A 24,694-nucleotide genomic window follows, 5' to 3' on the forward strand; every position below is an offset into this window, starting at 1 on the left:
AAACCACAACTCTTAAATTTTCCTTTCCCCTTTTCCTTTTTTTTTTTTTTTTTTTTTTTTTGAGACGGAGTTTCGCTCTTATTGCGCAGGCTGGAGTGCAGCACAATCTCAGCTCACTGCAACCTCTTCCTCCCAGGTTCAAGAGATTCTCCCGTCTCAGCCTCCCAAGAAGCCGGGATTATAGGCCCCAGCCACCATGTCCGGCTAATTTTGTTGTATTTTTAGTACAGATGGTGTTTCATCATGTTGGCCAGGCTGGTCCTGACCTCAGATGATTCACCCACCTTGGCCTCCCAAAGTGCTGGGATTACAGGTGTGAGCCACCGTGCCGGGCCTACCTGCTTCTTTTATTTTCATGGGCAACATCCCTTTCCTCTAATCATCTCATTTCTGCTTCCAAATTCTCTTTCTAGGCTTAGAATACTTTCTAAATGATCTTTATCTGGTCAAATATCAGAAGAATTAAGGGTAGGGTGGTTAAGAACATGAGTGCTGAAGCCAGACTATTTGGGACCAAATCCTGGCTTTGCCATTTACGAGGTGTAGCATTGGATGAGCCACTAAACTTCTCTGTCCTCATTTTGCTCATCTATAAAGTGGTAGGTAGTATTTCTTGCACAGTGTTGTTATGAAGATTAAATGAGTTAGCATCCGGCACATGGTGCTTCCTAGGTATGTATAAATAAATAAATAAAACAGCACAATAGCTACAGAGCTGTCTTTACATATGGGTATGTAAAAATTATTTCAAATTCTAGCAGGCTTCTCCATGCCATTTAGGGCATATTTCAAGTCAAGAAACTATTTCCTCATCTTTCCTTATGGTGTATCATTCATTCTACTCAATAAATCCTTATGGTATGTGTGTATACTATATACAAGGCAATGTGATAGGAACAATCAAACAATATTAAAGCTATGCCAAATGCCATCTAGTGCAGTGCTACTCAAAATACCAGTCTGCAAAAATATCAGGAATTTTTGTCAAAAGGCAAATCAATGCACTGCTTCTTTCAATGTGAAAATTTTCTATGGAAAAAAAAAGCCAACTGAACTGACCAGTGTTCACTGCATAGTTAATTCTGGTGCAACCATTTTATCCCACTGTAAACCAGTAACAGTTTGCAAACCCATATTTAGTCCATGGACCAAGTCTGAGCAGCACTGTTCTAGATGAAATTCAACATGGGCATACCACGACACATCATAGCAAAGGTGTAAGTGTTAGTGAAATCCTGACGGAAGCTACTTATGTTTGGGTGGACAAGGAGGAGGCAACATCTGATCTGGGCCAATTCTGAGAAGCTGGGATTGGAGAGGGAGAAAGAATGGAGGTTCCAGAAAGTGAGAACAAGATAAGCAAGGGCATTCAGGCCAGAAAGTTCAGAGCATGTCTGAAAACGTCAGTATAATCTCTTCACTTATGAACAACACAGGATATATTAAAGGAAGTGGGAGATAAAAATGCTAAATTTCCTACTCAACATCTTAAAACTCCCTAGATTTAAAACTGAACTCCTGATATTTTCCTCCAAACTTCCCTTTCTTCCTCCAACATGCCCTACTTCAGTAAATGGCACCTCCACTGTCACAAACCCTTCTATCTCACCCCTACATCCTGCTCATATCCTATCAAACTGATGACATATCAGTCATCAAATACCAGGAAACAGAGCAGATGGGAACAAGGAGAATAAGCTAGAATCTGAGGCGTTTACTTTTATCACAAGAAGCAGTGTGTCTGTTTCTGTTTCCTAAAGAGGTGGTTTTCATTAGCAGAATAAACTAGAGGACTTGGTAAAGCATAGATTTCTGGGCCCTAGCCTCACAGTTCTAATTAGGTCTGGAGTTGGAGCCTGCTAAGTTCTAATAAGGTCCCAGGTGATGCTGATTTTGCTGGACTAGGGACCACTTTGAGAATCCCATGTTTTCAGTATCCTGGGGAAAAAAGCCCAAATGACTTATGTTTCAAACATTTTTCTTAAAACCTGAAAAGTCAATTTCCCTACATTCAATTTATTGCTGGAGGGACGGAAGAGAATGACAAGAACAACAAAAATGCAGCTACTCCCTCTAAAACTTTAGACTAAACATGGACTCAATTATTTCTTTAATACTCCTTAGGTATGCCATCTATGGAATAAACACAACTTTTTATTAAACCAGGTAAAACCAGGTAAGTTCAAACTTCATCACCACTGAACTCTACAAAAAAAAAAAAAAAAAAAAAAAAGACTCGATTTACTGTGGTTCTCAACTAGGGGCTATTTTTCCCCTCCAGTGGATATCTTGCTAGAGAATTTTTGATAATCACAGTTAAGGAGATATTATAAGCATCCTACCACTGGAAAGCAGGATGCCATCCTATAATGCGAGAACAGGCCCCCACAACAAAGAATTATTAGCTCCAAATGTCAACAGTATCAAGGTTAAGAATATTGATCTAACGCAAAGCCAGAGTAATAATTTTGGTAAAAATGGACATTTTAGGTATCTGCCACAATCAGGTTTTTTTTTTTTTGTTTTCCGGGTAAGTCCAACATTTGAGGCTTAAAATAAGCAATATGGTTAAGTTAAAAATCTCAAAGGAAATGTATTAATAGTCAAAGCATTTTTCCTACTGCCTCCTTGATGTTTCCATAAAACAATGTGGCCTTTGCCGGTAAGATAGACTTTTTTCAAAGTCTCAGTGGATCTGGATTGCTCACATTTCTGAGCAGTAGATACAGAGGATTGACCGATAGTCAGAGGCTTTTTGTCCATTGTGTTATTGTGGAGGGAGACATGTTTGGCTATGAGGAAGTGCAAATGTCGTTCTGTTAAATGGGTCAAATAACTGTTCTTTTTCATTTCTATTTTTCTTGACACTAGGCTTGCTCAGGCTAGAGTGCAAGTGGTGCAATCAACAGCCGCACTGTAGCCTCAACCTCCTAGGCTCAAGCAATCCTCCCACCTCCGCTTCCCAAGTAGCTGGGACCACAGTCCCACCATGCCCAGCTAATTTTTTGTTTTTGTATTTTTTGTAGAGACGAGCCTTTGCCATGTTGCCCGGGCTGGTCTCAATCTCCTGAGCTCAACGATCCATCTGCCCTTAACCTCCCAAAGTCTGGGATTACAGATGTAAGTGCAGGGGGGGGGGCCCCTGTGGCCTGGCCAGAATTACTTAACTTCAATGGAACTCATGTTTTCATCTCTATTAATTGGTGGGGGGGGAGGGGAACTATAACACACTCCATGGGAATGCCAATAATGAGACATGTTAAGTGTTCAGTACAGCGCCCTAGGACATAGAAACGCAGAATGAATAATAGCATTTATAATTAATTACCATCTTTTTTTCTTTCTCTAGAGCCATAAACTTTTGATACCATTTCCCAGCTTGAACTTCATCTTGGTGTTTTTCCAGGAGGTGTTCTAGAACTTCCTCCATAAATGTTGGCTTCCCTTATGTTTGTTTCTCACCTTCACAAAGTTCTGGTGATCATAACATCCCCAGCCACCTTGTCCGCCCTCCCTGTTTGCTGAAGGAATTTTTCAAAAATCTAGTACCTCTTCTGGAAGAGTACTTGGGTGGTTACTTGTCACAGGAACTTGGCTTGAGATGCCTGAAAGCTTCTCTGTTTCATGAATTACCCGCAAACCCATGGTGTCAATTTTCTTGATATGGCACTCAACTCATTATTATTTTGTCTTCTCTTTCTTTAATTAGCTCTTCATATCTAAAATTTTAAAATAAAGTTTGAATAAGAAAGACAATCCATATTAACCCTTCATTTCCATCAAATTTAAGATACCTGACTCTTTATAGTCATCTTCTCCACTTAACATTATTAACATTTATAAATCTAAGCCTTGAAAGGGTCTCTCGAATAAAAACAATCTTCAAGATTCCTTATTGGGATTTTTATAGTATAGTTAAACATGAAAAAATTTACTTAAAAATGAAAAGCCACCTAAACCCAAAAACAAGAAAGATATTATATCGCTTTTGTGTAAACTCAAATACTAATAACAGAATGCATTATATACAAAAACCTAGTGGGGCCAGTTATTAAAAAATAAGTCAATAATTTTATATTAAAATGAGTTTAAAACGTACATCAACCTCTGCTCTTCTTTAAAAGTGTTAATTGCATTTTCAATTTCTTCCATCATTTCTCTGAGCTTCTCAACAACTGTAAAAGAAACATGGAGAATTATTTTGTGTCATTTTCCCATATGGCTAAAAGTTAAATATTAGGAAGAAAAAGTAGAGTGTTCCCCTAATTTTAAAACATTTCTCAGCCTAAGGCATAAGATAGCTGTGCTCAAAAGTGAATTTTTATGATTGCAATTTTTTCTGATTACAGATTTTTTCCCCATACACTCATATCATAATTATCTCCATTTTAGAGCTGAGGAAATGGAAGCTCAGAGATATCAAGTAACTTGCCTAAAATTACATAGCTAACAAACAAAAGACCAAGAGTTGGACACAACACCTGTCTGATCCCTAAGTCCAGACGCCCTGAGCCCTTTCATTTATTGCTTTGATTCCAGGAATGAATGTTACAGTCAGCAAGGAGGTAGGGATATAATTTGTGGGATTTTTTTCTAAACACTAGCATTTGTCGTAAATCTGTTTAACCTTTCCTTATGCATTAGAAATGCCTCTCAAAGATAATTATTTCAAAAAGCAAATGAAGGGAAAACACTGGATAGGACTAAGGAAATCAATCTTTTTTCCCCTTAATTAGCTGTTTTTAAACCTTTATATAACACAGATTTCCCAATCCTGTAAATGACACTAGTATGTGTTCTGCCTACCTTATAATTTGTAAGGATTTGATAATACTTTAACGGACACACACAGAAATGCCCAATTATAGTTCTCCAGTGCAAACTTACTAAAGCCTAACTGATAGAGTTTAGCTCCATTAATAAATTTACTAAGTCCTAACCAATTAAGTAGAGTTTAGCTCCATTAATGCCAAATAGAAAATACTAACATGTAAGAAAGATCATAATATTTAAATTTACTTACAATCAGGTGTAGGCTTCACATCTTTTAACTGATGCTGCAGTTTCTTTACATTGTTATGTATTTTGGCCAATTGTTGCTGGATTTTTGCTCCTATAAGGAAGAAGTATGCCCTTGAAAATAATTCTGTGACAAATGTGGTTATATTTCAGGATTCTACATGTAAGACTGATCACTGTTAGTAAAAGCCTAGAGCAATTAAATAAAGAACAAAAGATGGTTATTTATGTCAAAACATTAATACTTTAAGTACCTTTGCTCCAAATAAAGCATTTTTTGATAGCTTCCAATATTGAAAAGCATAGTGGGTTAAGTCTCACGATAACCTGTGCTGAGGAAATGTCTTTTTCTCCCCCTCTGTGTAGACTGAGTTACTGGACATGGTTTTAGATGTAAATATTAGCAGTTTCAACATTGTTTTGTTCTTTAATAGTGCTTCATTTCTTTTTGTTATAATTTATGGAAATATAATTTCGTGTTAACTGTATTGTGGGAATATTAAAACCATCTACCTAATTCTGTGAATACTGAGAAATTTCCCATTGAGAATTAATTTCATCCAACCAAATCCTCTAGGAAAGGGGCAGGTGATACTCATTGATATCACTGTCACGGCCCTGAGGAGGTGCCTCGGGTATCACTCAGTGGTATACTGTGCCACGGGTTGCCAAGCTCAACCAAAGGACCAGCCTGGAGTAAATTATTAGGCCCACAATAAAGCCTAAAAAGTAAGTGAGAGTCTCAACGATGTTTTCAAATCATCTTTATCAGCATAAAGGATTCTTCTTTCGTATTTTTTTTTCTGAAGGATTAATCTTACTTTAATATTTACTAAATTACTAGGCTAATGTCAAAACATTCACATTCCCATAATAGTAATATTATTATTTTATCATCTTAGGGTACTTTATGCACCCTCCTCTTTTTTGTTTTTGCAACTTTTCCACAAATGAGCAAGAAGCATCAAAGGCTTTGTACAAAAGTCCTTAAAAGTAATTATTTTTTAAGAAAAAGTTTATGTATAGGTTTGCAGTCAGTGTGAATATCCAAAATAAACCTCTTAATATGTATATGACAACTTTGGCTTGTTTTGTGTTTTTCATTAAAATTCAAGAATTCCATAAAGGCAGAAACTTTTTGTAATTTACTTTGTAGGGTCTTACTGTTGAACTTTAGGTCAAGAAACTTCTCTAGTACTTAGGAAAGTGTTTTTTATTGTTTTATTTTAGCTTTAGTTTGATCAGCTACCAAAATATCACTACAGGGCTGATAATCTTTTCATTTTATTTATTCATTTGGATATATAGACAAATCATTTAAGTACAGTATGACATAAATGCAGGCTAAAATTGCGGCATGATATTTGAGGTAAGGAATAGGTATTTCTACTGCTTAGCTGTAATATATGAAGGGAAAACTTCTCTACCTTTATACTAAGACAAGCATTTTTTACTCTCCTAGACGGGAAAAACATAAAGTGTTACTAAATAAGAGCAAAACTGTAGAACAAAGGGAAATAGATTGGTACAAATCAAGTTGCCATAATAAAGGGAAAATCAAGTTAACTAAAATTTGCACAAAATTTTACATATTGGCATTATTGAGACATAGAAAAATCAATCTCCTGGTTGTCTACAAAATAAATGAGGGAAATAAAGAAATATTGAATCAGGGGTGTCTAGGTTTTTCAATGTATCAAAGAGAAGAGATAAGTCGAAATTTGGTATTTATATTAGGTCCTGCTGTCATTCCAATAAAAGAAGGAAAATTACTCCTGCTACTGCTTGACAAAGGATAACTTTTTAAAGTAGTGTAATACTTTCTTTTAAAAAATGGTGTAACCTTATATTCTGAAAGAAAAAAATCACTAGGAATTTATTTTAATTGATGATAAGGGAGTATCATGAGCAGTCTACAACTACTAATTATAGCTTTGAATCTGCTGATGCTTACTGAATCCAGGGCTCAGTCAACAATGCCAGGGTAATGAGCTAACATCAGACAGCTCACAAACCACTCTGCTTTTAAAAAATTATAATAGCATTTGCTGGTTTGTCAACCAAAAAAATCCCCCAAATCCTCTTTTTCTTGTTTAATTTGAAGAAATATACAACAGAAAACAATCCAGTTAGTATGACTAAATAGTGACCTGAAAGAATAAACACATGTCCCTAAAAGACAAATTTTACCAAATAAAATATAGAGAATATAACACAGTCAATAAAGAACTGACTCTATTTATAGAGAACACAACACGGTCAATGCACAAAGACAAAGCACAGGGTAAAACTACAACTTTATATCGCTCAACAGTTTTTAGTTAATCAGAAACTCAACTTACTTTCTGTTTTCCTGCTGTTAATTAATTTATTTTCCAATTCTTCTAGCATACTATGCTCAATTCGGAAGTCACTTTTTTGGTTGTAGAAATGACTGTGTTTATCTTTTTCCATGTTAATTACTCTTTAGGAAAAGAAACAAATAGTATAAATATGATTTAAATATATTTTAATAGCTTAAAATATGAAGACACTTGATAATCAGTATTTTATATTTGGATTAATTCATCTATAGAATAAAAATAATTACTTTGGTTAATAAGGCTAAGGATTCAAAACATCAGTCAAAATAATTGCTAGAAGAGCTAATTTCAATCAAAAACAGCTATAATTTGAACTGCTATTTCAATCATAAAATGATAATTTAAGAAAATGTGGATATACATTTGCTTTGAAAATGCATAAGCTTTTGACTATTGATTCAAACTCAATCTCACTGGAGCCTGAAAATGGCCATTACTGCTGATGACTGCGTTCAATAGTAGATGCTATTAATTTTGTAACCTTAGCCAAGATGGTTAACCTCTCCCGGTGTGAACCTCCTCATCACTAAAATGTCAATAATAACAGCTCTCCACTATCTTATAGGTCTATTATTCACATCAAATGAGATAACATATGTGGGAGATCTCTGTACAGTACAAGTATACTATGGAAATGCAAGTTATTAATATTATTAATACAACTAAAACTTCAAGAGACTAACCATCTACAAAGACAGGAAATTTCGTATATTTAATAACTACTGTCTACATTTATTTCAGAGCTTCTTTCAGCACGTCTCTGCCCCTTGGATTTAGCCTATCTACCAGTAAGGAGTTCTCGTTGTTAGTTTGCACCCTAAGAGAAAACAAAAACAAAATAAAGCACTACTGAGAAACTTTTTTGATTGGGCAAAGAAATTAATTTTCAAATTACATTTTTTGTGTGTGTGTGACAGGGTCGGGCTCTGTCACCCAGGCTGGAGTGCCACGGTACCATCTCAGCTCACTGCAGCCTTGATCTCCCTGGCTCAAGCAATCTTCCAACCTCAGTCTCCCAAGTAGCAGGGACTACAGGGGCGCATCACCATGCCCTGCTAATTTTTTTTTTTTTTTTGGTAGATACAGGGTTTTGCCACGTTGCCCCAACTGGTCTTGAACTCCTGAGCTCAAGTGATCTGCCCACCTCAGCCTCCCAAAGTGCGTAAGCCATCATGCCTAGCCAAAATTAATTTTCTTAACGTGTTTCTTTCTCCCGGAAGGTGGAAATTAATATGAATATTTCTCCACTAATCTTGGATTTAATAAGTGGTGGAGCATCTCTGGCCATTGACTTAATTCACACAACCTGAGAGGCAACTATACTGCAGTTTCCCAATCTTTTCCACTTTGCCACACATAGATAATTTTTTTTTTTTTTTTTTTTTGAGATGGAGTCTCGCTCTGTTACCCACGCTGGAATGCAGTGGTGTGATCTCAGCTCACTGTAACCTCCGCCTCCCTGGTTCAAGCAATTCCCCTGCCTCAGCCTCCTGAGTAGCTGGGACTACAGGCACCCACCACCATGCCTGGCTAATTTTTGTATTTTTCATAGAGACAGAGTTTCACCATGTTGGCCAGGCTAGTCTCAAACTCCTGACCTCAAGTAATCTTCCCGCCTTGGCCTCCCAAAGTGCTGGGATTACAGGCATGAGCCACAGCATCTGACTGCCCATAGAGAAAAATTTAATATTCATAAGACACATGGGGGTAGACAGATGAGACTGCCCCAGAGCCTACCGCACTGCTCCAAAGGCTGAGGGGATCATGTCTTAGCATGTGTGTTTAGGTAGCTTCTATTGTTTGTGAGAAGAAGTAATGGGTAGATAAAGATATCAAATAGATTTCAGTCCCACCTGGCAACTCTAATGGACTGAGGACAGATATGGAGTCCTGCGTTGAGGACTGGGAAGTTCACCTAGGCTCTGGTTTCAGATGGGGAAAATTACTATGATAAAAAGAAACGTCTGCCATGGACATGGGATATGCTACAACTTTATACCACTCAACGGTTTTTAGTTCATGACACCCTCAACTTACTTTCCGTTTTCCTGGATTAGAAATATTAACCTATAAGGATATTCAAAATATGCTAATTAATGGAGACAAGTTGACAAAAATGAAAACATCCTCAACCTCCTCAATAAAAGAAACGCAAATTAAAACTATCACAGTAACACTGCGCACCTATCATATCAGCAAAAAAAATCACAAATTTAATATATTTTGTTGACAAAACTGTGGGAAAACATGTCTTCTCACACATTGTTGGTGGAACTGTTGTCTACAGAGGGCAATTTAGCAATATTTATCACATTGCAAATTTATTTATCTCTGACCCAGTATTTCCTTTTAGGAATTTATCCTGAAGATATACTCAAAAACAAATTAATGTTGACCTATGTGGGGATGGTAATTAATTGCAGCACTGTTCATTATTAAAAAAAGATTGAATATAACCTAAATGTCCATAAATATGGGCAGGCTAATAAATCATATTACATTTATACAATGGAATATGATACAGTGGTATTCTGTTCTATGTACTGACAGAAAAAGATCTCCAAGATAACCTCTTTTATAACAAAGTTTTGTAGGAAAATGTTAAGACATATTCAAAAGGACAGAATGGTAAATTGACTCCCATCATATGATATGCCTTTTATCTCACCCTGATTCAGCAGTTTTACCTCTCATTTCATCTATCCATCTATCTTTGCTTTGCTTAGTTTAAGTATTTTCAAGTAAATTCATTTACATCTACCTTTGCTTTGCTTAGCTTAAGTATTTTCAAGTAAATCCATTACATTATGCAATTTCACCCCAACAAACTTTTGTGTGTGCCTCGAGAGAGTACAGATATTTGACTTACCTAACTATAATGCCATTATTGTGTCCTAGCAAATTCTACTTCTTGTTATTAGATATACATTAAAAAAAAAAAAAAAAAAAAAAAAAAAAAAAAAACAAGATGCAGGCAATGTGGACAGTATGCTACCATTTTATTACAAAAAGGGAAAAATTCTGAATATATTATTTATATTTCTTTATAAACACATAAAATATCTGTGGAAGGATACATAAGAAACCAAAACTAGTGGGTTAACTGAGTGGAAAGGAACTGGGTGGCTTCGATCAAGAGTAAAACTGAGACTTTCCACTGGGTACCCTTTGATATATTTTGATTTTGAACCATGTAAATATATTACTTATTCCAAAATAAAACCAAATGATATTATAGATAGTGGTTTTTCCTTTGTGTTTATGTGAATTGTTAGATAGAAACACTCTTACAATGAGTTTTTCTAATATTCCTTTAGTGAGCTTTTCCAATGCCTTAAAACAGATGAAGAAGCCTACTCAGAACTGTAAAACACACTGGTTGCTGTATCTATGGATATTAACCATTTGGTGGACATTACCCTATCTAGAAAGAAACATAAAATGGAACCTCTAACCTAGACTCTAATTCTATCTAGAGTAATGCATTTTGGAAACTTTAAATAATTGTATTTTTTTCAAATTCTGAATACTAAAGATATAGGTATTAACAACTTCAAGTATACAATGCATTCTTATTAACTATAGTCACCATGCTGTACATTAGGTCTCCAGGTCTTTTCTATTTTATAACTTGTACCCTTTGACCAACATCTCCCCATTATCCCCACTCCCACCTCATTACCCCCAGACTTCTGACTATTCTATTCTCTATTTCTGAGTCTGACTTTTTTAAGACTCCACATATAAATGAGATCATGCATTGCCTGTCTTTCTGTGTATGGCTTATTTCACTTAACATAATGAAAATCTCAGCTCACTTTTCTAAGAACGTTGATATTAAATATTCTCAACCCTTCACACATATACAAGGTAACTGTGTGAAGTGATGGATATGTTAATTAGCTTGATTGTGGTAATCATTCTGCAATGTATGTACATCCAGACATCACACTGTAGATATTAAATATATATAATTTTTATTTGTCAGTTATACCTCAATAAAGTTGGAGGAAAAGACAAAAGTATTATATAAATGCAAGGAGAATTCAATCTCCAAAAGCTACAATATGGTATAGCTTTTCAAAATTCTAACAGTACACTTTCTCATTGGTAGAATTTCTAAATAGAGAACTGCCACCAATTCTGATCCAGAGACCATTCCTTACAATAGGCTCCTTTTCTCATGTTCTTTGGCAAATTGATACTATGTAGGTTCAAAGCAATGTTTTGATAAAGCTCTCAACTGTAGGGTAGAGTGGGGTGCCTTGAGTTCCAATTGTTTTTAACATTCCTCATATTTATCATATGCTGGTACTGCTGACAACATTGAACATTCAATAAATATCACTGGTTGTTTAAAGAAGTTCATATATATTGAAAATTTTAAATAAATGGAAGCTTCTCAAATAGCTTGGTCATAATGGGCAGAATGGATCTGAAAGGGGCAGAAACCAAGGAAATGAGATCAATTAAAAAGCCACTCAAAAAAAAAAAAAAAAGTAAGAGTACAGACTACTGACTTTTCATTAAAATGATTCACTGTCTTCCTTAGTGAGATCACACCCACATATTCAAACCGGCTTGCTGGTGAAAAGCACTGGTTGGTAAGAATGATGGCTTTCAGAGTGGCTGGAGCCAGCCTAGGAGTCCCTCAGACACCATTTATTAAGCATGTAACCTATAGAAAGATGTTTATCCTCTATGATCCTCAACATCCTCATTTGTAAAATAGGAAGAAGAACAATGTAAATATATGATGTTCGTCATTTATAAAACACTTTCATACATACATAATAAAAAAACACAAAAACTATTCACTTCCTCAAAAACATTTACCAGGCGTTTAGTTATAAAGTGAAAATAGATTGTCTGTTATTTGTTATACAAAATCTAAAGAAACAGCTCTTTTGTTTCCCTTGAAATACACAGATTCCAAATTGTAAAAATAAAACTGAAATTACTCTACTTACAATTAACTTTATATTAAATAGCCTATTATTTGTCCATTTCATACCTCCCATCTTTCTCTTGTTATATTTGACAGGCTAGTGATTACAATTTTATAACTTAATGTGAGACTAGGTAGGGTAGAGTAGAATTAATTTTTTATTGTCCATTATAAAATTGGTAGTAATGTTATTTGAAGATAATATTCTTATACTTACTGATTCTTAAATTTTCTGCTGTGCGTATGAATTCTGCTTTCTTAGTCTGATTAACTTTCTGCTTCCAGTTTTGAAGATGAAAAGGACGAATTCCACCTGAGGTACTAAAACAGCCATCACTCTGCATTGAGAACAAGAAAAACTTATGAAAATAGTAAATGAAATAGTAATGAAAATAGTAAAACATAAATGTGGAATTTTTTCAGAGAGATAAAATGTCAATAGTTGAGTTTCTTGAAGGATCATTTTGGGGCCAATCTTATTTAACTCTTAGAAGTACATTTGTGGAAGAAGGAATATCTATCAAATGAAGGAATATCTATCTTAACATGCTACACTGAGTAAGAAAGGTTAAATATCCCGGGATTATTTGCAAAATAATCTAATTCATTCAGTTGGTCATTTAATAAGTATGTGTTGAACACTATGAAGTGACATGGGCTGCATTAGACACTAGGGAAACAATCATGATCTATAATAATATGGCCCCTGTCTGAAGGTCTAGTGAGGAAAAACAGATTTAAAGAGAGAAGAGTGAACAAGCAATAAAACGAAAACTCCACCAGCTGCAATAAGTGCTATTAAGAAAATATTAGGGCTCAGATGGAGAAAGCGGAGCAAGGGTTTGCTTTTTCAGTTACAATGGTCACAGAAGGTCTATTTGAGGGGATGACTTTAAGGAAGATTGAAGGCAGCCATGACAGGAGCAGTAGGAAAGTGTGTTCTAAGCAAAGGGATCCACATGTGCAAAAGCCCTAGAGCGTGAAAGACTTTGCTGAGTTCAAGCAGAGAAAGGCCAATTGTGACACGAGATTAGTAACGGTGAGATCTTGGTAGGAGATGAAAGTAGAGAGGCAGGTACGTGCCAGATCATACAGACATTTTAGGTCACTTAGGGGGTCTGGATTTTATTGAAGAGTTTTGAGCAGGGAAATGCCATGATACATTTAATTCTTTAAGAACAATTTTCTGGCTATTTTTTTGGAGAATAAATTAATGGGAGGTGTGGGGGTGGAGTGAGGCAAGACTGGAAGCAGGAGGATCAATGAGGTACCTAGTACAGCTATAGAGACAAGGAATGACAGTGTCCAGGACTACTGGGCTGATAGAAAATAAAAGAAGACTCAATGTATTTTGGAGGTATCACTGAGAGGGATTGCTGAGCAACAAAAATGGGTTGTGGGGGATGAGGGGAAAAGGAAATAAGGCTTTAAATTTCCAGGAGCAAAAAAGAATAAAGTAGTAAATCTAAATCTAGGAAATATATTTTAAGTCAAAATGTAATTCACATACCATAAAATATGTCTGTTTGAAGTGTACAATTCAGTAGTTTTTAGTGTATTCACAAAGTTGGGCAACCATCATGACTATCCAGTTTCAGAATGTTTTCATCATACCAAAAAGAAACCTCATACCTATTAGAGGTCACTCCCCATTCCCTTTCCTTCCAGCTCCTGGCAACCATTAATCTACTTTCTGACTCTATGGATTTGCATATTCTGGAGAATTTATACAAACGGGCTTGTACAATGTGTAGCCTTGTCTGACTTCTTTCACTTCACGTGATGTTTTCAAGATTCATCCATGTTGTACCATGAATCAATACTCCATTCCTTCTTACGGCTGAATAATATTCCATTATATGGGTCTACCACATTTTGTTTATCTACTCATCAGTCGCTAGTGATAGACAATTGGGGTGTTTCCATTATTTGGCCAAATTAATCTTAACATTTGTGTACATGTTTTAATGTGAATATGTGTTTTCAATTCTCTTCATTATATACCCAGCAGCAGAATTTCTGGATCATAAAGTAACTATTTTTTTTTTTTTTTACTTTCCCATTTTAAAAAATTGGGTGGCATAGCGGGGCCTGGTGGCTGATGCCTCTAATTCCAGCACTTTAGGAGGCCAAGGTGGGAGAACAGCTTGAGCTCAGGAGTTTGAGACCAGACTGGGCAACATAGCAAGATCTTGTCTGTATAAAAATTAAAAAAAAAAAAAAATTAAGCCAGGCATGGTGGTATGAGGCCACCAGGAGGCTACCTCAGGAGGCTGAGGTGGGAGGATCACTTGAGTCCAGGAGATCAAGGCTGCAGTAAGTCATGACCACAAAACTGCACTCCAGCCTGGGGGGACAGGGCAACACGCTGTCTCAACAATAACAACAACAAAAGGATTGCCCTTTTATTGTTGAGTTGGAAGCATTCTTCATAAACTGGATGTAAAAGTCTCTTATTAGACATGATTTGTAAATATTTCCCCGTTTTCTGAGTTGTCTTTTCACTTTCTTGACAATGCCTTTGAAGCCCAAAAGTTTTAAACTTGTTAAAGAATTGCCGGACTGTTTTCCACAGTGGCTGCACCATTTTACATTCCCATCAGCAATGTATGGGGGTTTCAATTTCCCCACAAACTCACCAATAACTGTTATTATCTGTCTTTTTTATTACAGTCATCTTAATGGGTATGAAGTGATTTCTCACAGTGGTTCTGACTAGTCCATAATGACTAACGATGTTGAGCATTTTTTTCATGTGCTTATTGGCCTCTTATTTTAAGGAATGTCTACTTAAATCCTTTCCCTTTTAAAAAAATTGTTTGTCTGTTTATTGTTGAATTGTAACAGTTATTTACATATGTTACTCAACTTTTACGGGAGGCTATTGTTTTGAACAGAGCTCCTGCAGTAGGCCCCAACAGACCAGACAAAATAAAAATGGTCACTCATGCTAAGTGCCACATGATCAAAATGAAACTTTGAGGAAATAGGTAGATTTCCCCAATTGAGCAATTTTTCCTGAAAACAAGAGATGCACAGCAACCAATCAGAAAGGGTCCAGTCAACCTGAGTCTGAGTAATAAGAAAAGCCTCTCTGCTTTTACCTTCATAAGTTACCTGAAGTAAGCTGATATTAACCAATCCTCTTTCTTTTTTCTTTCTTTCTTTCTTTTCTTTTCCTTTTTTTTAAATTAAAGTGGTTAGGGTCTTCTTATTTTGCCCAGGTTGGACTCCTGGGCTCAAATGATCCTCTTATCTCAGCCTCCTGAGTAGTTGAGACTATAGGCACATGCTACTGTGCTCAACTCCAATCTGCTTTTTTCTTTTTTCTTCAAAATATTTTTTCATAATTGAGGTTTTATTGTTGTGTTGAAAATCAGTACACACACATTTCAATTTGCAAACAATTTTAACGTAAGTACCAAAAATCTAAAATGCCATGTTTTTCCTACCCCACCCCCCGCAGATGGAGTTTTGCTCTTGTCATCCAGGCTGGAGTGCATTGGTGCCATCTTGGCTCACTGCAACCTCCGCCTCCTGAGTCCAAGCAATTCTCCTGCCTCAGCCTCCTGAGTAGCTGGGATTACAGGCGCCCACAACAATGCCCGGCTAATTTTTGTATTTTTAGTAGAGACAGGGTTTTGCCATGTTGGCCAGGCTGGTCTTGAACTCCTGAACTCAGGTGATCTGCCTGCCTCGGCCTCCCAAAGTACTGGGATTACAGGCGTTAGCCACCGCACCCAGCCACCATGTACTTTTAGAAGTTATTCCAGTGACTTTCCAGCTTAAATTTGGAGGGAAATTTTCCTTAAGAGGCGATCAAGTACCAGTATCTTCACATGTTGATAGGCTGTTAAATACATCCCAGCAACTCACAATTTAATACCATATACACTACATACTCTAATTTTCAATCTTTCACAACACACTAACAATGTTATTAGGAAAATATAGGACTACCATAACCAAAGGTGTCACAGAGTGCACACAATTCTGATGGGGAAAGCCATGATCAAAGAGTGTTTTTTATAAGGAAACAATTCTACTAAAAAATAACACGGGAACGGAATTTAAAATGTTCAAAACATTAAATGCAGGACTGTGACTCCATATTGTCATTTGGTATGCTTAATATTAGAGGATCTAAGAACTAACCCCCTATCTACGGAATGTTAAGCTGACACTCCAGACAGTCAAAGCCTCCCATAATGCAATAGTCCACACTATTTTCTGGTTGTACCAAAAAATAAACAACCAGCGAATGATTTCACCTCTTAAAGCATCTACACTTCAGAAACAGGATGAGGTGGGATCCCTCCTTCTTAAAAATGTTCCCTGAGTGACTAAAGAACTTGCATTTACAAGATAGTTGATAAAAATATTCCTCTGGATTGTACAAGGAGGGAGACAGGGACTGCTAAAACACAGTAGATATTAATCAGACTTGGCTTTTTTTTTTTTTTTTTTTTAACCAAACTCATTTTACTGCCATACAGACTTGGCTTCTTCCCCTCAGTCTTCACCGAGGGCAGGACTCTCCTCAGTTTTAGTTTCTTCATTTTCTGCAGGTAAGTCTTCTTTAGTTTCTTGGTTAGCCACTTTGGCCAGTTTTCCTTTTGCTCCCCTTTTGCCTTTGGTTTCCATGTTGTGTCTGAAGATTTATCCTTTCATGACCGCCTTCTTTGGCTTCATTTCTGCTTTTGTAGGAGCAGGTTTAGATGACAATTGCACGAATCTCCTCTTGGGCTCTTCCTTCACTTCCCCTTCTGCTGGACTCACCTTCCAGTTGGGCTTCTTGTCAGCAGGAAAGGCGCCTGTCTGGTGCTCAGTGCCTACAAGCCCTGGTGTGCCCGCCTCTATGGAGCCAGGCTACCTGGCTGTTGCCACTCCTCCTGCCACCTCAGCGGCTGAGATCCCCACTTTTTTCTATTGTTTCTGGGTTTTTCGTTCCTACTTTACAGAACCCACTGTTCTGTAAATCCACTGTTCATGCCCTGTGGAAATTCTTACTCTATTTATAGAATGGGATGCTGCCCCAATTCATGAATGGCAAATAAAAGCTGATTCGATCTAAATTGAACTAAATTTGCTGTAACTTTGTTCAACATATATTTTAGATGTAAGACCCTTATCAACATATAATTTGCAAGCATTTTCTCACATTCTATGACTTATCTCTTAACTTTCTTAAAAATGTTCTTTTGCAGCGGCATAATCCCGGCTCAGTGCAACCTCTACCTCCACCTCCCCGGTTCAAGTGATCCTCCTGCCTCAGCCTCCTGAGTAGCTAGGACCACAAGCACATACCATCACGCATGGCTAATTTTTGTATTTTTAGTAGGGGTAGGGTTTTGCAATGTTGGCCGGGCTGGTCTCCAACTGGCCTCAAGTGATCTGCCTGCCTGGGCCTCCCAAAGTGCTGGGATTACAGGCATGAACCACTGTACCTGGCCTGAAGCACAAAAGATTTTTATTCTTGATGGAATCCAACGTATCTATTTGGTCTTTGACTGCTTGTGCTTTAGGTGTCATACAGGGGAAACTACTGACTGACCAAAGGTCATGAAGACTCATGCCTGTGTTTTATTCTAAGAGTTTTTTAGACCTACATTTGGTCTTTGATCAGATTCGATATGTTAAAATATGGTGTGAGGTAGTTCAGCTTCTGTAAGTGGTTATTCAATTGTCCAAACATTGTTGAAAAGACTGTTCTTTTCTTTTTCTTTTTCTTTTTTTTTTTTTCTGAGACGGAGTCTCGCTCTGTCGCCCAGGCTGGAGTGCAGTGGCAGGATCTCAGCTCACTGCAAGCTCCGCCTCCCGGGTTCACGCCATTCTCCTGCCTCAGCCTCCCGAGTAGCTGGGACTACAGGTGCCGCCACCTCGCCCGGCTAGTTTTTTTGTACTTTTTAGTAGAGACGGGGTTTCACCGCGTTAGCCAGGATGGACTCGATCTCCTGACCCCATGATCCACCCGCTTGGCCTCCCAAAGTGCTGGGATTAAAGACCTGGGCCACCGCGCCCTGCCGACTGTTCTTTTCTTATTGAATTGTCTTGGCACCCTTTTGAAAATCAACTGCCCATAAATCTGTAGGTTTAGGTCTTGTCTCTCACTGATCTATATGTCTATTGTCTACCCCTATGCCAGTACCACAGTTTGATTACTGTGGCTTTGAAGGTAAATTCTGAAATTAACAAGTGTAAGTCCTTTAACTTTGTTCTTCTTTTTCAAGACTGTTTTGGCTATTTTGGGTGCCTTGCATTTTCCATATCAATTTTAAGACCAGCTTGTACATTTCTTCAAAATAATTTTTAAAAGGCAGCTAAGATCTTTATAGAGATTGCACTGAATCTGTAAATCAATTTGGGGAGTATTGCCATCTTAACAAAATGAAGTCTTCAAAATCATAAACAGTAAGTATTCATTTATATAAGTCTCCTTTAATTTTTTTGAATAATTTTTATAGGTTTTAGAGCATAAGTTTTATGCTTCTTTTGTTAAATTCATCCCTATGTATTTAATCTTTGTGATACTATTATACATGGTATTTTTTTCTTAATTTCATTTTTGAATTGTCCATTGCTAGTGTATAGAAATACAACTGACTTTTGTATATTGATCTTGTATTCTGCAACCTTGCTGTACTTGTTTATTAGTTTTCTAGTAAATTTTTGACCTATATATTAGGTCATCTGTGAATAAGTATCATGTTACATCTTCCTTTCCAATATGAATGCTTTTTATTTCCTTTTCTTGCCTAATTGCCCTAGTTAGAACTTTCAGTGAGTAAAGTGGTAAGAGTGGATAATTTTATCTTGTTCCTGATCATATGGAGACAGCTTTCCATATTTTATCATTACACAATATGTTACTTAATGATGCTGCTATCAGGTTGAGAAAGTTCTCTTCTATTGACAGTTTGTTGACTGGAAAATCTGAGTTGATCTATCTTCATGAAAGGGTGTTGGATTTTGTCAATTGCTTTTCTGCTTCTATTGGGATGATGTGGTTTTGCCCTTTATTCTATTAATATGTTGTATTATATTAGTTGATTTTCATATATTAAACCAACATTGCATGTCTGGAATAAATTGCAGGTGTATAATCCTTTTCATGTTTTTAGATATGTTTGCTAGTATTTTGTTATTTTTACATCTGTATTTATAACAGATACTACTCTGTATTTTTTTTTTCTTGTGATGTTTTTGTTTGATTTTGGTATCAGGTTAATAATGGCCTTACAGAATGAGAAATGTTCACTAAAATGTTCCTCCTCTATTTTCTGAAAAACATTTGTTACAAACCAAAATACATTTATGCTGACTTTCATATTTACCTACATATTTGCAGTACTCTATTCACATTATTCTTCATGTGGATTCAAGTTACTGTCTAGTGTCCTTTTATTTTAGCTTGAAGGACTCCTTTTAATGTAGGGCAATTATGCTAATGATAAATTATTTTGGCTTTTGTTTGCCTCTGTATGTCTTAAATTCTCCTTCATTCTTATAGAATAATTTTGCTGTACAAAGAACAACTGGTTGGCAGTCTTTCTCTATTTTATGTCATCCCTCTGCCTTTTGGTGTCCATGGTTTCTGATGTGAAATCAGCTGTTAATCTTATTGAGGAATTCCTTATATGTAATGAATTGCTTCTTTCTTGGTGCTTTCAAGACTTTTTGTCTATATTTATTGGCAGGTTTATTATGATGTGTCTAGATATGAATTTCTATGAGTTTATTCTATGTAGAGTTCATTGAGCTCCATCCATATGTAGGTTAATGTTTTTCATCAAATTTGGGAAGTCTTCTGTTTTATTTCTTCAAATATCTATTTTCCTCCTTTTTTCTCTCTTTCCTTTCTTTCTGGGACTCTCATTATGCACATGGTAGTATGCTTAACGGTATCTCACAGATCTCAGACTCTGTTCATTTTTCTTCATTCTTTTCTTCTCTCTGTTCTTCAGTCTGGATAATCTGAATTGACCTATCTTCAAATTTGCTGATACTTTCTTCTGCCAGCTCAATTCTGGTGTTGAGTCTCTCTAGTGATGCTTTCATTTGAAGTTCCTGCATTTTTTAACTCCAGAATTTCTACTTGATTCTTTTTTAAATGTTTGATTTCTTTAAAGAGTTCTATTTGATGAGACCTCATTCCCACATTTTCTCTTAGTTCTTTAGACATGGTTTCCTTTAGTTCTTTGAACATATTTAAATAACTGTTTTGAAGTCTTTGTCTAGTATGTCCAATAGCCAGTATTACTCAGAAACAGTTTCTTTTTACTGTTTTCCCCATGTGTGAACCATACTTTCTTGCCATGTTTCATAATTTTGTTAAAGACTGGACATGTAAAATAATATAATGTGACAACTCTAAAAATGAGATTTTCTCCCCTTACCAGGGTTTGTTTTGTTGCTGTTTGTTTGGTCACTTTCCTAAACGAATTCTGTAAAGTCCGTAGTCTTGGTCAGGTGTGGCAGTGAAATCTCTGGTTGGTTAGTTCAGTTGTCAGCCAATAATTGGTCAGAGATTTCCTTAGATGCATTGAACCACTATGTGTCCTAGCCTTTGCTACCTTTGGGAAAGGGGGTCTGCATGCATGCTGAAGCATACCTCCTACATGCAGGCAGGCAGTTTACAACGCTACCTTAGTCTTTACTTTCTGCCAGCACAGTGCTTCAAAGCCAAACAAGGAAGAGGACTGAGAGCTTTCTTAAGTCTTTCCTGGTGTCTCCTATTGCTGCTGTAACAAACTCACTACAAGTTAGTTACCACAAATGCAGTGGCTTAAACAACAGACATTTATTCCCTTATAGTTCTGGAGGTCTAGTCTAAAATCAAAGTGTGAACCTGGAGGACATTATGGTAAGTGAAACAAGCCAGACACAGAGATGCAAATCCTGTATAATCTTACTTAGACTGCACATGGAATCTAATAGAGAGTAGAACAACAGTTGCCAGAGGCTGGTGGGGAGGGCAAGGAAAGAAATAGGGAGTTGGTCAAATGGTGTAAAGTTTCAGAGAGACAGGAGGAATATTTTGAGATCTACTGCACAGTAGGTTAACCATAGTCAATAAAAATGTTATTGTGTATCTCAAAATAACAGAGTAAATTTCAAATGTTTCACCAGAAAAAATAAGTGAGGTGATAGATATGTTAATTATTAGCCTGGTTTAATCATTCCACATTGTATCCAAATATCAAAACAACACATTGTACCCCATAAAGTATATAATTATGATTTGTCAATTAAAAATAATGTTAATTAAAACAAAGGTGTTAATAGGGCTACATTCCTTCTGGAAGCTTCAGGGAAGAATCCACCCTCTTACCTTTTTTTTCCAGCATCTAGAGCCACCTTCATTCCTTGGCTAATGGCCCCTTCCTCACATCACTCCATCCTCTTCCTTCCATCATCACATCTCCTACTTCTGGCTCTGATTTTCCCACGTCTCTCTTATAAGGACCTTTGTGATTACACCAGGTCCACTCAGATAATTAAGATATTTAATTTATCTTAATCACATCTGCAAAGTCCCTTTTACTATGTAAGATTACACAGTCACAGATGAAAACAGTTATTATTGAAGGGTTATTTCAGGCAGCCAAGGAACATAAAATTCAGGTCATCAGAGGGAAGGTCCTTAGAAACAAAACAGAAGACAGGGCCTTAAGCTGGTATAAAACCAGCATCACACTAATGTGATGCTGTTAGAGATACTTCAAAGAAGTCGTAATTCAGCAACTACAATAATCAAGAGAACAGCTGGGAACAAGAGGGAAATGACCTTGGAGAGGTGGATAGAGATTTGTGGTCTTCAGATTTGAAAGGCAATAGCTAAGAGGGTTATGAACAAATAATATACAAATATTAAAAAGCATAGATAGAAAAGTAACACACTTTTCATAGTAAGTGAGGAATTTATGAGATTCCACACCCTGAGGATATTGTAAAATAAAATACAATATAAAATAGTTTCAAAACTTCAGAGATAATTACTCCAAAGTAATTTAAAGAAACTGTGAAGGACTGAATTGTGTTCCCTCAAAATTCCTATGTAGAAGGCCTCATCTCCAAATAACTCTATCTGGAGATGGGGCCTTTAGGTTAAATGAGGTCATTAAGGTGGGGACCTAATTTGATAGAACAGGTGACCCTATAAGAAGAGATGCCAGAGATCTCTTTCTCTCCTCTTGTAAGAGAGAAAAGACTATGTGAGGACACAGTGAGAAGGTGGCTGCCTACAGGCCAGGAAGAGAGGCCTCACCAGAAACCAACCCTAAGGGCAACTTGATCTTGAACTTCTAGCTTCTAGAACTGTGAGAAAATAAACTTTTGTTGTTTTAGCCACCAAGTCTGTAGTATTTTGTTTTAGAAGCCCTAGCTGACAGGAACTTTAGATATTTTGGTAGATATCTCTAGTATCGTGAGATTGCCATCAGGAAAATTATCTCTTCTCAAGAAAATACTAGTTGGTTTCAGTGTTAAAGTCAGTAGGAATATTTGTTCATTTAATCATATGACAAATATTCAAGTTCAGTGTCAGGCTGTAGAATTTGTGTGTATAGGTATGTGTGTGTGGTACGCTGGGGGAAGTACAAAGATGGATAACATGTAAACTCCTAAACATTATCACAATATAGCACGCAGTAATTCTGTTTTTTGTTTGTTTGTTTTTAAAGAAAAAGCCCAAACACACGTGAAGAATTCTACCTAATTATGCTGAGGTAGATTCTCAACAATGAGGCTCTGCTTTCCCTAATAAAGTGGTAAGAAAGTATACACCATGGTTCTCAATCTCAGCACTACTGACTTTTGGACCAGATGATTTTTTGTTGTAGGTGGCTGTTCTCTGGCATCTATCCATTAGATGCCAGCAGCCCCTCAACACCCCCCTGCTCCCCACTCTGACAGCCAAATATGTCTCCAAATATTGCTAGATATCCTCTAGGTGATTGATAAAACGGCTGAAACAGCTCCGCAGGTGATCCGATCCAACCCCTGAGGAGGCAAACACCACAAAAGTGTGCACCAATAACAGCATTAGACAACTTGCAAGAAATGCAGACCAAAAGATAAGACATTGCTACAAGAATTCAGAGAACAAATGATGGAGAAACCCAGCAACATGGGGTCACACATTTTTTAAAGCATAATACTTAAAAATACTTTATGTCTTTTTATATATTTTACATTTTTTCCTGAGATACTTGGGCCAGAGTTAGAATAATAAAGAGAATTATAGAGGATGTGTGAGAAAATGTGCTGTAGGTGGAATTTCCTGAAGGTCTACGAGTAAAGACACTGTATTTCCTTAAGGGAGGAAAAAGATGGAACCTGTCCTCAGCTCCTGACAGCCTTCCTTCAGGTTTATATTGATGCACAAATTCAGTAAGTGCATACTATGTTCCAGGCACTACACAACAGGCACAGTTCTTGGTGCTGGGAACACAATAAAGAATAAAATTTCCAATACTTTCTGCCCTCATGGAGCTTACATTCTCATGGGGGTGCGAGGGAAGGTGAGGGATTTGAGGAGAAACATAAACAGAAATAAAATATGTAATGTAATATATGGTACTAAGTGCTATGGGGAAAAATAAAACCAGAAACAGGGACTGGGTGTGCCGCGTAAGGGGATTCAGTTGAGGGAGATCATGGAAAGTATCGTTGAGCTGATACCATCTGAACAAAGATACCTGGTCCTCACCACCTAGAAAGGGGTCCTAAGCCGATCACTGGAAACACCTCTGCCTCCGACCATCCCATACTGTCTTTCTCCTTGTGTTCCCAGCGCCGGTACAGAAACAGCGCTGCCACCAATTACTGGGCACAGAGTCCCCCTCCAACCAAGCACTGTGCCAGGGGCTCCCCAGACATCACGCTAGTCCAAAGCTCGGGAGGTGCATGTTACTATTCCCAATTTTTAGAGAAGAAAGTGAGTCTCCGAGAGCCTATGTTCTTATCACGCGGCCAGGAAGCGGCAGAGCCGGGTTCCCACCCAGGTCTTCCTCGACTCCGAAACCACATGGAGGCGGCTCTGCAAAAGCTGCTAAACGCACAAGCCAACGAAGAGCAACGCCCGGCGCGTGCCAGGCCCCGGGCAGGGGAGGCGAGGAGCTGCAGAAGGCACCTGTTCAGACAGGGCCTGCAGCCCCTCGGCCCCACGCCCGCCGCCAGAGCAGCTGTCTGTTCTCCCGGATTTACCTGTGGAGGCGCCGGCGTTGCTCCCACGCCGGTCCCGGTGGCCGCGCCCGCCCCTGCCACAGCCCCGGCTACCGCGGTGGCCGCAGCCGCTACCACAACCGTCGTCAGTGCGGCCATGTTTGCCCGCCGCGCTGCTCGGGCCGCGGCAGCCACTGGC

The 24,694-nt window shown here is 37.5% G+C and overlaps 1 protein-coding gene across 1 annotated transcript in view; it reads right to left on the bottom strand.

The window, feature by feature from the left end:
• CCDC112 (coiled-coil domain containing 112) overlaps positions 1-24,693 on the bottom strand; it is a 29,218-nt gene extending 4,525 nt beyond the window's left edge. Inside the window, 9 exon segments of the mRNA XM_017865190.1 lie at positions 3,329-3,447; positions 3,450-3,630; positions 3,633-3,695; positions 3,698-3,719; positions 4,100-4,175; positions 5,024-5,113; positions 7,362-7,483; positions 12,548-12,668; positions 24,538-24,693. Coding sequence (XP_017720679.1) covers positions 3,329-3,447; positions 3,450-3,630; positions 3,633-3,695; positions 3,698-3,719; positions 4,100-4,175; positions 5,024-5,113; positions 7,362-7,473 — 663 coding nt within the window. The 5' untranslated portion in view covers positions 7,474-7,483; positions 12,548-12,668; positions 24,538-24,693.
• Between the last annotated feature and the right edge of the window lies 1 nt (position 24,694).

The sequence above is a fragment of the Rhinopithecus bieti genome, unplaced genomic scaffold (assembly GCF_001698545.2).
Source record: "Rhinopithecus bieti isolate Rb0 unplaced genomic scaffold, ASM169854v2 scaffold_79719, whole genome shotgun sequence".
NCBI lineage: Eukaryota > Metazoa > Chordata > Mammalia > Primates > Cercopithecidae > Rhinopithecus > Rhinopithecus bieti.